Here is a 15,439-nt window from a genome sequence, read left to right on the forward strand (position 1 = left end):
TCGATAAAATAAATAAGATTTGTTGCAATCGATCTACCTTTGTAAAAACCTTGTTGCATAACATTTAAAATATTCTTTGGCGTGAAAAATAAATATTTGAATGCAATTAATTTAAAAATTTTAAAGAATACATTTACTAAATTTATGGGCCTATAATGTTTAACATCATCTCGATCACCAGATTTACATACATTGGCACAACATGTAGTTATTTCTATTTTGAAGGAAATACTCTAGTCTTTAATGATGTATTACATATGATTGCTAAATTTGTAGGTACTTCATTACTACAGGCTTTAATGACATAATATGGAATGTTATCAGGTCCAGGTATAGTACTCCCTTTAATTTTACTGATTGTTTCAGCCATATCTCTTTTCCGTGATGGATGGAATATACATCGACCATACTAATATATTCTGTCAGTTTCATAACCTTATATTTCTTGTTGGAGTCAGAATTAAAAGAACTATGGAATACAACTTTAAAACATTATGTGATGTCTACAGTTTCCATTATATTACTGATACACTAATATATTATTATCTTTATCTATGTTATTCGTATTTATTTGATTTTTTAATGTTTTCGGAAATATAGATTGTCCTTACAAATATTATTCTCCAAAGTTGAGAAGTAATATTTTTTAGCCTTTAGAATTTTCTTTTTAACTATATTTCTTAACTCGGAATACCTTTGATGCCATTCTGTTATTTGATAGTTTGGCCTTTATAAAATATTTGCTTCTTCCTTTATTAATGATTTTAGGTCTTTATCTATCTACGGGCTCTTATATGTTATATTATTATTATACTATATCTTCGGTACATGTGAATCAAAAACCTCATATAATTTATCATATAAGTTTTCAGGTACTTGGTCGACATTGTTGGTAGGATCATTCATATCATTTATTTTCTTTATTTCTTTGTAAACTTGTAAGAAACAGCTTTCTTGAAGTGATAATTGCTGATCTGCTTTGTCTTCTTTTTTGAATTATTGTTTCTTATACTATTTCATGAATATACAAATGGTGGATCAAGACGACTGATTTTTTGTTCAACATTAAAGCTTATGGTATAATTTTCAATATTTGTAGACAACAGGTCTAATACTCTATCTTTATTCATGGCATCGTACGACTTATTTAGCTGATTTAATGGGAGAAGACTGCTTAATTCTATTACATTTTTTGTTTTTTCCTTATCATAAAAATTATTAGTGGTTACAGTCCCGGTTTCCCAGTCAATTCCCCTAGTACTAAAATAATCTAATATTATTAAGGGAGCGTTTGTCGTCAATAAGTAAGAACAAACTCACTCGCAATAATCTGTAAAATTCTTTAATGATAGTGTAAGAGAAAAATAGTGTAAACATAGTAAAAGTTTATTGTCAGTGATTAATTTTTTATTATTATTAATACATCTAGCCTAAGTCTATCGTCAGAGACTTGTATCATTGTGTAAGAGTATTTACTATTTATTAAGAACATACATCCATCTCCCCTAGATTTGCTTTTTAGTGACACATTATTGTCCTATACTTAATAGACAATTATACGAAATGTGCATTTGTTTCTTTTAACCATGTTTCTATAATGCAATAAATATCATAAGCTTCACAATTTATTTCGTTCGTGAAAGACTGTTCCTTTATATTAATACCATTCACAGTTTGGTAAATGCTTAAACTATTAAGAAAGATAAATTTATTTACAAAATGTTTAATAATAATAATAATAATAATAATAATAATAATAATAATAATAATAATAATAATAATAATAATAATAATAATAATAATAATATATTTGGTTTACCTTTGTTTGTCCTGTTTCGTTCTTCCTCTGGCATGCATCTAGATCACTCAATGCTTGTTTGTATTTTGCGTGAAGTTCTTTTAGTTCTCTGTTAGTAACAGCCAATCTTGTTATTTCATGTTCTCTTTCTGATAACCTCAATCTATTAGAATAAGAATAAATAAACTGATGAGCATTTGTTCATCAGTTTGATTCACTTCAACTGTTGATAGTAATTTGGACTAGTGTGAAAGAAATTAAACAAAAGAGAATACTTTTATTCTATAAAAACAAGGATTAATAAAATTACTTGTATTACATTTAAATAATTAGTTTTGGAAGTTGTACATTTCTGAGAAAGTTTATAAAACGATTTCGATATTACAGTAGAGCGGTATGATTAGCTAATAAACAATAGTATTCACCACTCGTAAAATCCTTCTGGTGTCCTTTATATTTCGAACTTTATAGAAATCCTCTGTTAGAAGTAACAAAGTAAGATGCATAACAAGTAATTAGAATAATTAATATGGCAAAACGACAAAGAAACCGTAGATCATTCATTGTCTGAATCTATAAGTTACCCTCCCTTGCTGGTCTAGTGGCTTGCCTGCGCACCTTTGTTACATGTGGCGCCGGGTTCGATTTCCAGTGGGATAGCATTAAAATTAGAACACAATACAGTGGTTCGGATTCCAAATTAAAACTACAGATTCACGTCTCACATAGCATCGGTGCTAGAAAGGAACTTTAATAAACAATAAAACAATATTTAGAAGTTGTCTTCTTTCGGACTATCAAGTTATGCTAAGTGGAGCAGCGACATGTGAGTGATCTCACTCTCACTGATGGTGTGATTACAGTTTTTTTTTTTTAAATTAATTTCTTTAACCAACTTGCATAGTAACAGATCACGTTTTGGAACAATTCGATTAATTATTGTACACTTGAGTGAATAAAGAAGGACTGCAATCACCCATCAGCGAAGGTGGTAGCATTCATATGTGTTTCGTAGTCCGAAATAATTCACCTTACAAATACTTTTACCCAATTTTCTATTTGTGATCTACGTTTCTACCATAATAATTATCGTAGTCATCGGTTTTGTATACCCTATAACAAAGGACTTTGCAGTGTTCGAAATATAAAGACCAACCCCTCCTCCTTTCCCTTAACAAAATAATTGATGATGAGTACAATTCTTCGTTAGTTGTTGGATTTCTGAATGCATAGATCATACCAGGACTTTTGAATAAATAGTACAGCCACTCACATAAGTACCTAGACCCCTGACTGTTATAATTCCATTACTTCGGGTCCAGGTAATTTGCAGTTGTGAGAACGCCTAGACAGATGAAACCCAACTTACATGTAATTTTTCTCGGCAATGACAGCAGTTGCTAGCCCTGATCTAGTGTTTATGCAGGTAAAATGTAAAGTAGGTGACTAATGAAACATTTCTCCATTCTAAGATGAATCTCTATGGTTCGGATCGTGTTTTCCAAAGAACACCATATATTAATCTCAATATTGTTGTGTATGTAAGGTATTATTTCTTTATACCCAGAATGTTTAGAGAAATAAAAATACTGACCACACATGAATCAGTAAATGCTTGAAAATATCAAATCTAGAACAACTGTAGGAAACGAGTTTGTAAATGATTGCCTCCATTGAGAGACCTTCTCCAATTCTCCTCATTCCAACATCTTTTTCTTTCTGGAAGAGAGAAGATCTTGCTTGTCACACTGAGTATGTACTGAAATTGAAATTGAAACATTTGAAAAAGTTTCAACCTGGCCGGGATTCGAACCCGGGTCCGCAGGTTAAAAGTTCAATACGTTAACCACTTACCTACCGCGTCACCTCATCTTTCACCTCAACAATTAGCTAGTTAAAATCGTTGTATGTAAGACTACACAAAATACTAATTTTCGTATAATGAGATGTTCCTTATGAGTGTCACAATAACTTACTCCAGATTCCCTTCTTTAACCCAAAACAAGTTATATAGACGTTCCTCAATCAAGAACATACCACTAAACGTTCTTCAAGTTAAGGCTAGGTCATCATCTTCAGCGATGGTCCCGGTTTACAGTACAATTCTTCTTTACCTTCTAGTTTCCAAAGAAGAAAAGAGGGTAGAAATTAATTTCACATTCTTTGAATTATATCAACACGTGTAGAAATAGTGTGCTATGTTTATCTAACATAACTACTAGTTTATTTTCGTATTTTTGTATGAAGAATTGATGGCAAAGTGTGAAAGTAGAGAACTGCCATTACAGCGACCCGGGTTCGAATCACATCTTGGCATTTATTTTTTCTTTATTGGAAGGTATTGTTTACGTAATTGATATTGTAATTCTGTTATCCCATTATTATTATTATTATTATTATTATTATTATTATTATTATTATGCAAAGTCGATATTTGGCTACATATTTTATATTTTATGAATTTTCTGATTGGATTTTAAGTCTTTTTGTTGAATAATCAACACACTCCATTGTAGGGATTTGGGGGAGGGAAGTATCCTGTTGCTTTTTATTTGTTTACATGCACGCTACACCAAGTTTGGATACTACATTTCACCTTTCTATATCTACGGGAAATACCTTAAAGGTTTTGATGATTATACGAAAGTGAGTGAATAAGTGATGTGATCACTAAACTTTGCGTATTAACAACATTTAAAGTATCAGGTTGTCGGAAAAGTCATGTTGTATTTCGGTAGAATATGACAAATAATGATTTGTGAATATACTAGAGTTATTCGGATCATGTAATAGTTATGTCATGAATAGCTAAGATGTTGAGCGTTTTGTGTATTAATATTGCACTTTATTTGGCTTGGCTTTACAGATTTGGCCAGAGATGGCGTGAGTCAATGAAAACTTGACACACGACCCACTGACCCACCACCCACCGTGACCCACTCTGAACCACCACCCACCAAATCACATCGTCATCAACTCTGACACATGATCTACGGCCTCTTCTTTACTGACTAAAGAGTTTATACTTGAAATAAAATATAGTAGTAATAGTAATAGTAGTAGTAGTAGTAGTAGCGGGTTAGAAGCCCCGCAGGGCTCGTTTTGTTGCACCTTGACTGCCATGATATAAATTTAACCTCAACTGCTGCTTCAATTTTCTTCTTCAATTGCGACAAAGTGACAATTTTCTTCTATTACTACTATAATACACAATACATATACTACAAGGTTTGGATAATCGCAAGCTGCAACCAATCAGAAACGAGTTCTTAGTTTCTATGGCTAGGATGAAAAAAATATGCTGTTCAGAAGACGCTATCTACAATTCAATGAGCAGAGTGGGTCAGTGGGTCATAGTGGGTGGTGGTTCGTTATATTAGTTAACTTTAAAAAAAATAATCCAGTGCCTTGAAACGCCAGACTCCAATCAATATGAGTATCTGTTCAATGCCGTGTCGTGAAAAATCAGGGTCCGATTCGATTGCATACGACAGCGCCTCCGTACATATAAGTTGTCAATTTACAGTTGATTTTTTCTGGACAATTCTTTTTGCATAATACTTTACTATTTTATCATGACTGAAATCCGAAAGTTTCAGCATTATTAGACTAGAATCGTAGAAGTGTGTAATTATTGAATTCACTGCACATCCAGTTTCTTCCTTCTCCCACAACACTGATGTCTTAGAGTAGTGGTTTAAGCGTTAATTTCATAATGGGGTCGCAGGTTCGATTCCGGCTATGGCAATTAAGGAAATTTTTATAATTTGCAATATTGATAATTCAGATGAACACTAAGATGAAAACAATTCAATTTCTCTAGGTTTAAGAGTTGAGACGATTTCCTTCACAGGTGAAATGCCAACAACATAAAATTACGTCATCCGTATCAACCTTCATTCGTAAATGTCTGGAAACGTAACGTGTTTGGACAAGAATTAATGAATACATAAGGGCTAAACACGTCCTTACTGCTGTAGTATGGGCCAAAAATGAGTTGCAAGGAATTGTTCCTAGCTGTGCATAAATTGTAAATAGTGATCGAACTTACAACTCTAGTCACGAGAATGATCCTATTTAAGATGACACCTCACCTTTCTACCTAGAAGAAAGGAGAAACAAAATGCATTACTGTTATCAGCTAACAAATATTTATATTCTATTTTTTGTTGTCATAAAATGATAATTCTATCTGTAAATCCATACACGTAATAATGTTATTGCATTCATGTGTAAACCTAAGAAACATCTGACATACTGTATATTTTTTCTGTTCCTATGAATACCTTCGACTATGTTACTTTTTCTTTCCTTCTGTAATAATAATAATAATAATAATAATAATAATAATAATAATAATAATAATAATAATAATAATAATAATAAGAAGAAGAAGAAGAAGAAGAAGAAGAAATAACAATTACAATAACAATTACATAAACATTACCTTCCCATACAGAAAAAAGTAATCATTGCCACGACGGGATTTGAACCCAGGTAGCTGCAAGGGAGTTTCCTGCTTTCACATTTTTGTTAAACAAATTGACCCAACCTAAGTGTTGTTCGCCACTGGCACCTCATGTTTTTTCGACATATTCCAAACACTACAGGGACACGAACACAGAAATACTGAGGACAGTTAAAATTCCGACCTTGCTTTACAGAGGAATTCGAACCCCTAGTGGGGTGCGCCTCATGATCAGAAGCCGAACGCCCGAGATCACTCTTCTAGTGCCACCGGCTCAATTTGCGACAAATTCCTCATATGAATATAAGAAAATAAACTAGTAGTTATGGAACATAAACATAGAACTGTCTATTTCTACGCGTGTTGATATAATTCATAGAATGTGAAAATAATTACTGTCGTCTTTTCTTCTTTGGAAATTAGAAGTTACGGTAAAGAATAAATGTAATGTAAATCGGGACCATCCCTGAAACCAATGATGTAGCCTCAACTTGAAAAACGTTTCGTGATATTTTCCTTATTGAGTAACGTCTATATAACTTGTTTTTGAGTTAAACAAGAAAATCTCGAGCAAGTCATTAAGGCACTCACACAAGCATTAGTATCTTGTTTATTTTTTTTCCATGAAACGATTTTAACTAGCTATTAGTTTGGTTGGAAGATGAAGTGGCGCGGTAGGTGAGTGGATAGCGCATTGAAATTCTATTCGGTAGACCTGGGTTCGAATCCCGGCCAAGCTGAAACTTTTTCAAGTCTTTCTGTTTCAATTTCAATTTCAATGTATACTCAGTTTGACAAGCAAGACCTTCTCTTCCCTAAAAAGAAAAAGATGTTGGAATAAGGACAATTGGAGAAGGTCTGTCAATGGAGACAGTCATTTATAAACTTATTTCCAATAGTTGTTCCAGATGTGATATTTTCGTCTACTTTCAAGCATTTTCTGATTCATGTGTGATCAGTGCTTTTATTTCTTTGAATATACAGTATATAATGAAATAATACATTACAAACACAGCAATATTGAGATTAACATATGATGTTCATTGGACAACACGCTCTGACCAGAGAGATTCATCTAAGAATGGAGAAATATTTCGTGCGTCGTCTACTCACAATTTTACTTGCATAAAGTCCTAACTCGTGCTACCAACTTCTGTCAATGACGAGAAAAGTTACGTGTAAGTTGGGTTTTACCTGGTATCTGTTTAGGCGTTCTCACAACTGCAAATGACTGGACCCCAAGTAATGGAATTATAACAGTCAGGGGTCCAGGTACTTATGTGAGTGACTGTACACAGCCTCAGTTTCACACTTGAATTCCTCATGAATATAGGCCTCTACTTCTAATTATCAACTTCCACAGTGTACAGCGCACGCTTAAGACAACGTCAAATATAACTTATTTATCTTTCATGATATTCAAGAATTTGCAGATTCTGATATGTATACCATACTTAAATACTTTAATACAATTGCATAAAAAACAGAAACTTAAGAATATTACTGATCGATGATCACGCGTGTTTTAGTCAAAACAGGAAATACTTAATACACATACACCATTGGTATCATCGCTAACAAGTTTATGTATATAATTACTTCTCAAAACCTCCTTCTAACTAGTCAAATGGAAATAATTTTTTGGCACGATTACCTACAGACTTCTTCCTAATATTTTCTGAAGACAACTTGTAAATATCTTAGAAAACAGACACGCTATATAAAGTCAAAGAAGTGCTGTGTGTAAAAGAAATAGCAATGAAAGTAATAGAGTTAAGCACTTAGAGGCATTGACTCAGAGGAGAAAAAAATATTAAAGAAGCTGAAAAGTTTGCAGCAAAAGCGAGATAGCTACAGTTTTATAAAATGAGGCAAACTTAAATATATAAAAATAATGAGTTCAAAATATATATGGTCAAAACTGGCTAACCTCAGTTTAAAAAATCATAAGTTCATCACATTATGCTATCTAATTATTCATTTAAATTATATTTCCATGAGTTCATGTAGGAACTTGCGATGCGACATCGCTTAATAAAAATCCAAATTGATTACTTATATAAACAAACTTTAGTACTAATATGAACTGATAAAAAAATGAAATGAGATCTTTGAGTTTAACGTTCCATGATTATGCTTCGATATTAAGACAGACGATAATAATGAATAACAATGAAGAAGGTAGGAGGAAATGGAAGAACCGAGAAAATCCACATAGACGGAATTTGTCCACTACAAAAGAACATGGCACAAGCCTGGATCGAACCAGGGATCCTACGCGTCAAACTTGAGTGCTCTTACTACTGAGCCACAGCAGCTCTCTGGTGTGCACTGCTGCAGCAGCATTTACATTTTTTGATTGGAAATTAGGTCAGTTACATCTGTTATAAAACAGAATAATCGCTTGGAGCTGCCGCCTACACTGAACGAAAGAATTGAGTTTTCTGAACAAGACAAAACATTTAACTTGAAAAGTAACAAAAAACATAGTTGCTTCTTTTTTGTTACAAGCCCTTCAATTGAAGGTATAGTTAATAAAATAATAATAACGTAACTCTATTAAAGAACAAACAAAAATAATAATAATGTGGTAACTCTATTAAAGAACAAACATTCTTTAAGGTGAAAATCTAAAGTATTCGGCGAAACTCAATATTACATAAAGTGTATATTGAATGGTTATTGTAAATGGTTATTTAAAGTTAACTATTTAATTTCATAGTTACAACCATAGAATAATCATAATAACCTGGAATCCTCAATCTCCTGATTCAACTCGGACATATCAGCTGTTAACTGAGCGATTTCGGTTTTACTTTTATCGCAAAGACATTGTAATCCATCAAGCCTGTCCTTCAATTCATCAACCTGTTTCTTATATTCTGACGCCTGTAGAAAATAAACAAACAAAAACAAATAAACAGATAAATAAAATAAATAAATAAAACTTAATTCTTTCCAAACATTTGTAGCACTTCAATTAATGAAGGATTACTAAAGACATTATAATACTTTCTTACAATGGTCTTAACTGGATAAAGGCATTATATTTTTAACTAACTTATTTCATTATATATATATTTTTTATTCCACTTAGGTGTAATAAAAAATGGGATTAGTGTAAACTAATTCTAGTATGGACACATGAAAATCAAAACTTGATATCCCTTATAGAAACATTCGTTTTCGAGGATTCGTTATACGTGGCTTTAACTATAACACAACAACCGTTGCTGTGATCTAGCGTCGAGTTAACACTGTGCATGATGCTGTACGATCCGTCAAGGTCATGCGGACAAGATGTCTGTCATGCCAATGTGTGATTATATTGTGTGGTCCACTGTGTAATCATCGCTGCGCACAGTTCTCTTCTGTCAATTGCTTTCACACACGTATAACTGTCGTGACATCATTCTCTAAACGTGCACCGATTTCGCGGTACGAAAAGCTGCTTTCCAGTAGGCTAAACATACGACCCCGCTCGAATGCAGTTGTCTTTATATTACATCTTTTGATATGGCCAAGGCATAGCAACTCGTTGCCTATTTGTTTGTTCATGCTCCACTACCTGAGCGCTTCGTAAATTCTCCCTAGCCATATAACTCTGCACACAGAGCAGATGGTGCTGCTAGTACGACGCATGCGTTATCCTGCTGAAATTGTAATTGATCATACAAACCATCCCTGTAATACAAATCCTTTTAAGTTTGTATGTATTCCTGCCATTCCTCCCTGGTCTTAGAATATTCACAAACAACAGTGAATATTTTATATATTCGAGATTAGAATTTTCCACAATATATTTGGACGAAATGGTGGAAAATTGACACACTACCGGATGTTCTGTAATTCTCTGTTCGTAATGTTCTTCATTTTCCTTGTGTGTGTGTGTGTGTGTTTGTTCTGAAGAGTCTTATAAGTGCCTATTATTTTGACATTCGTATGCCCATGGTATGATTTCTTTATTCTAACTATACATATTTACAATTATATTTGAATTATATCACTATGTTATTTAGATATAACAACGCTAACAACTGGAATGGATGAAGATGAAATTTTAAGATATCTGTGCTATTTTCCGACATTTTTGAGAAAACTTCCGCCTACGTTTGCTCAAGAATAATGCCTGACATCTTCAGGAAAAGAAACATTGAAAAAAATTAACAAGAAGAATTACAGCTAATACACTTCAACTATTTTTTTTTTTTAATCTAACCTATATAGTTTGCTTACATATTATTTTTGATGATTCTAACTGAAGTTTACTTCCTTTGATCCTCCAAGTTTTTATTTCTTTCATAATATATACTTTTCTTGAAGATTCTAGTGGTATTTCGTAGGAAAAATTGAAGGAATTTTTTTATTTTCTTTCTTTTCTCCTCAATACAACAAAAGAGATTTTACGAGTTAAAAAATGCGTAATGTCTTGGTAAATCCTCATGAGATATAATTCAACATGACGCAGGAATGAAATCTACATGGTTACCTGACATTGATATTCTTTGTCTTTTAGTATTGTTTTGTTCATTACACTATGAGAAAAAAGGTTTATGTTCCTAATAGAAGAAGCTTAACAAAATTTTCCTCTGATCTCTTCTCACTGAAAAGACTGAAATAAATAAAACTCGTAAGAAAAACTAGAAATGAAATCAAACGAAATCTTTGCTTAACGCCCCGCAGTAATGTCGTGTAGGCTAAAGGAGACAGGCTGTAATTCTGGAGGAACACTTGAAACTGGAAACTATATTCATTGAACGAAATATTTCAAGAAGCGCACAAATTGATCATGGACTACGCTTACTTTGCTTTCGTGAATGACTAATTTTAGGATTCATTTTTTTTTTTTCGGTGACAATGTGTGATTTGACAAACTTTGATATAACTAACTTATAGAGAGGCTCAAAAAAGTGAGAAAATACATTCGAAAATTGTCTTTAGAAAAAGAAAGGAAGAAAGAAACACTGGACTTACAGTTTAAAGTGTTAATCCAGAATTGTAAATGGATAACAAAATAAAGAACTAATTGGTGGAACGAAGCGAGAGAATTCCAAGGAAGTATACGGACACTGTATTAACAACCAGAAGATTAAATGCTTTGAAACTGAAGTATACGGTGGCTCCTCAACAGATGTTGGTACTCCCATGACCTAATATATGACGTATGATAGTGAAAACAAATTGGCCAGTGCATGCTTGACATCTAAGGAATAGAAGGTCCCTTTTAAAGTGCTATTTCAACTTTGAAGTCAAGTCAATGGACGTGTGAGTTTAAAACAGAACCTATTACGCGCTTCACAATCACACGACTTTGTGACAAGTTTGAGTTATTATTTGTAATGTGCACAAAGGAAGATCCGGACGACCTCGTATAATTACAATTCCTGCTTCTTCGGATATGCTTTAGGAAATTTGTAAACCACTTTGAGCACCTTCAGTAACTTGTGCTTTATTTTAACTGTATAATTAAGTTTAGCACTAATAAAACATATACAGATTTCTTTCGTTAAAGTGAGCATACATTTTCTTTTGACGGACTCTCGTTTATTGTGAGCATCGTATATACTATTTCTATGTTCTTCAGCAAATAGGATCTATTTCATTAAAATAATTAGGACTGTCTTTGAAGTGAACTTACTGTTTTCTTTTCACATGCACATTTATGCAACAAATCCTTAACTTTAGCTTTCAGATGTCGTACTTCGAGATCTCTGGTCGTACTGTGTTTTGCATCTGTGGTGTCCTAGGGAAGACAGTAATAGGAAAAATACATATAATATTTATAACAGAAAAACGAAAAAAAAAACATTCAATTCATAACTTCATGTATTCAAATTCTAGTACAATCAGATAAGAATAAAATAATATTACAATAACTAACATAGAAAACATAAAACGTTTATTTTATGATGAACAACAATTCTTAAGAAACTACGGTAGTATATTAGGAAACTATATTAGGAATCGACACTCGCAGATATTGCACTGTTCGTGTTGTATATTTTAATAATAATAATAATAATAATAATAATAATAATAATAATAATAATAATAATAATAATAATAATAATAATAATAATAATAATAATATAACAGAACTTCAACCCAAAAGTATTTTAAAAAGTTACTTGAGTTGTTATGCATAAATAACAATTAAATATTAAATATTAAATATTACTTAAGATAGATAAGTAAAACGCTTTTTTGAAGTAGGTGTAATAGTGAATAGTATGTGAAGAATGTTATAGTGATTTTCGGACTTAGTGTGAATTCAAATAAACTTTGTTGAAGGACAGTAATATAATGGTGAATAGTCTGTGGTGAATGTTATACTAAATAGTTTATTGAGTTTCGAATGAGTGGAGAGAATTCGAAAGTCTGTGAGCAGAGGTCGGGGGAAGAAAAGTGTGCATGTTACAAGAAATACAACAGCATGAAATAATAGTTAGTATCCTTGAGATAATTAGAAGTGTTGTACGTATTCATGTATGAATGTCAGTAAAGAAAGAGCAGCCTGATCTTGGGAAAGTAGTTTTTTGTTTAACTTATAACACTAATAGCAATAGGAAAGGGAAGGAATTATTAATTAAAATTACACACTTGAGGTATTATATAATACTAGCTAGATATAAATTCGTCGTACTATAATACGACTAAAAATGCTCGTGTTAATTCTACCGAGAAACAGTTACATCATAACAAAGTTACACCTAGTGCATTATTTCCAAAACTACATAGTGTTATTACGTCACTTCAAGTTTTGTCTTATAAATCTAAAGAAGTGAGTTCAGTTTCTTATCTTCCAAACAGAGGCTTGATAATTCCCCACTCTTGGTCATAGGCAATTTAAACCATTATTATAGTTATGAAAAACATTACCGGGACTACTTGCTACTTGTGTAGTTACGTCATCATTTGTTAAATTACATAACCTTTTCTATAAGATTTTATCCAGCACAGCCAGATCAATTATTGTCGGAGATAGGGCAAACGCAAATCTCTCTCATTTTCTATGGCTGCAACTTCTAAACAAAGAACCTCACAGTAAAGAGAAACGTTAACTATTATCCTACTATCGTTCATACGTCGCGGAACATTCTATACCGTGCTTTTAAAAACAATAAGAATAATTTTAAAAAATCAGTGTTTCACTTTATGGTTTTTATAGCCTTTATTAACGTAAATTAAAAAAATAATGAAATACATCGATTGACAATTCTATGAAAACTTCATACTTCGAAACAATGATTTACAATAAAATATTAGTCAATAAATTAATGTTAGTTTTCGGAACATGCACATAGGGAAAAAAGAAAAAGCATTTATACCTGGATATTCAAGATGTCTTGTTCGATGTAACAGTTGTTTGTCATCAGTGCCGACATCTCTAGTTCAAACATGTTGCTTCTCGCCCGAAGTATGTCAATTGTGTTCCGCATATATTCTAGAAGTTTGTCCTGCTTACAAACCTCAAAATGGAATTAATACCATGATAACGATAATCGCTTACAATATCTTTGGTAAACTAATCACATATTTTATTTATTACTCCAGAAACACTTTCCTTCATCTACCATTAATACAGCTGGTTCAGGTCATTATCTGTTGTGTATTCTGCTCCTGTTGAAGTTCTATCTTTACCTCAATAAAATTTTAGTTATACATACCAAGGTATCTACGTATATCTTCTAGGTAACCTTAGTTGTTTTTCTCAGTCATTTTCTTGTCAAATTTTTATTATATCTAACAGCACCACAAAACCTGTCACAGGGTTTGTAACGAACTAACATCATGAGGTGAGAATAATTTTAATGTTCCAATAGCATGAGATACAGTAAATACAAATCACAAGTCATAATTCCAAATTATCTACTTTGCCTCATCGTAGAACCAAGTATCCATGGTTAATCGTCAATAGTATTATGTAATATATCAAATGGGAACTCCGTCACTGCCTTACGAGAGGATATTTCAGAGAGACGAAATATTAAACTGATTTTTCTTCTTCTTGCAAGCCATGTATTAAGGCATCCGCCACAATTTAAGTTTAGGGGGTTCAGGTCAGGATTAGCAGAGGGCCAATCAGAAAGAGATATGCAATCTTTCACTCATGGCAGGTACCGGTCCTTCTTAACTGTTTTCAACACTGTCTCTTTATATATTCTGGTCAGTATTTTGACACATTTTCCCTAAAAATGAAGCGCCATGATATATTTGTAGCAAACGCTCTACTAAGCATGAAGGAGGGACTATGATAATCCTTTTGTACCTTCGAAGCTTTCTCAACAGCCTCACTCGGACTTGTAGTATAGATCTTTTCATTCTGATGCATTGAAAGTCCACGCAACGGTAAAAATCTTTTCATCCATCAATAAAACAGAATTTTCCCGTGAATGCTTCGGAAAACGCTTTACTCTTGTTGCTTTTCTTTGGTCCTCCATTTGATTCTTTTTTAAAATCAATCACAGAACTCATCGGATCTTGACCAAATTTAGCATAGAAATTGACTTTAACTTGTTTAGTAGGCATATAAAACATTTTCCCGTGCAAACCTTTGGTTCACGAGTTATTGGTCATCAAATTGGAGTTTGAACGTAGTCAAATTTACGGAAAAAATGCAATAATTGCTGTTTAAAACATGAGTTACGGTAAAATACATAGAATAAACCTGTTAAACGTTAAGTAAATGTAGTGCGTATTTATATTAAAGATTTGCTAGAAGCAATGAAGTAGGATTTTTTTTCTTTCGAAATCAGGAAACTTGTAACTAGCTAATTCTGCTGTAGACAATAATCCTGTACGTCGCATGTATGGTTATAGTTCCAGCTTCTAGGTCACAGGTAACATATGGAGAGGAGTACAGATTCTTTTTGTATTGAATTTTTGTGGATATGTGCTAGAATAGCTTTCGTCATTTCCACTGACGTTACAATACGTGGCTTCCCTTTCCAGGGTATGTTCTCTATTGTTTCTGGACAACCTTGAACAAAATGTCGTTTGCTGAAATCTCCACTTTATATAGCGCAATAATAGTAATAACAATTTCTAAAAAGCGCATTCAATCTTGAACACATACCACATACTTCCTCATTGTTCTTCTGTTGAATTGCAAAGGGCTTTTTTTTTTTTTTTTTTTTTTGCCACCAGGGAGTGTTGCCGGCATTGATTGTCAT

The 15,439-nt window shown here is 32.7% G+C and overlaps 1 protein-coding gene across 9 annotated transcripts in view; it reads right to left on the minus strand.

The window, feature by feature from the left end:
* LOC145687193 (uncharacterized) overlaps positions 1-15,439 on the minus strand; it is a 277,098-nt gene that overhangs the window by 59,300 nt on the left and 202,359 nt on the right. For 8 of the 9 annotated variants that reach the window (XM_081760661.1, XM_081760659.1, XM_081760663.1 and 5 more), the window contains 4 exons: positions 13,595-13,735; positions 11,905-12,009; positions 9,016-9,155; positions 1,820-1,961 (listed from right to left, as the gene is read on the minus strand). In XM_081760661.1, coding sequence (XP_081616787.1) covers positions 1,820-1,961; positions 9,016-9,155; positions 11,905-12,009; positions 13,595-13,735 — 528 coding nt within the window. The remainder of the gene's footprint in view (positions 1-1,819; positions 1,962-9,015; positions 9,156-11,904; positions 12,010-13,594; positions 13,736-15,439) is intronic. The other variant, XM_081760677.1, reaches the window with a different exon arrangement.

This window comes from Thermobia domestica, chromosome 1 (assembly GCF_964235325.1).
Source record: "Thermobia domestica chromosome 1, izTheDome1.hap1.1, whole genome shotgun sequence".
In the NCBI taxonomy this organism is placed as follows: domain Eukaryota; kingdom Metazoa; phylum Arthropoda; class Insecta; order Zygentoma; family Lepismatidae; genus Thermobia; species Thermobia domestica.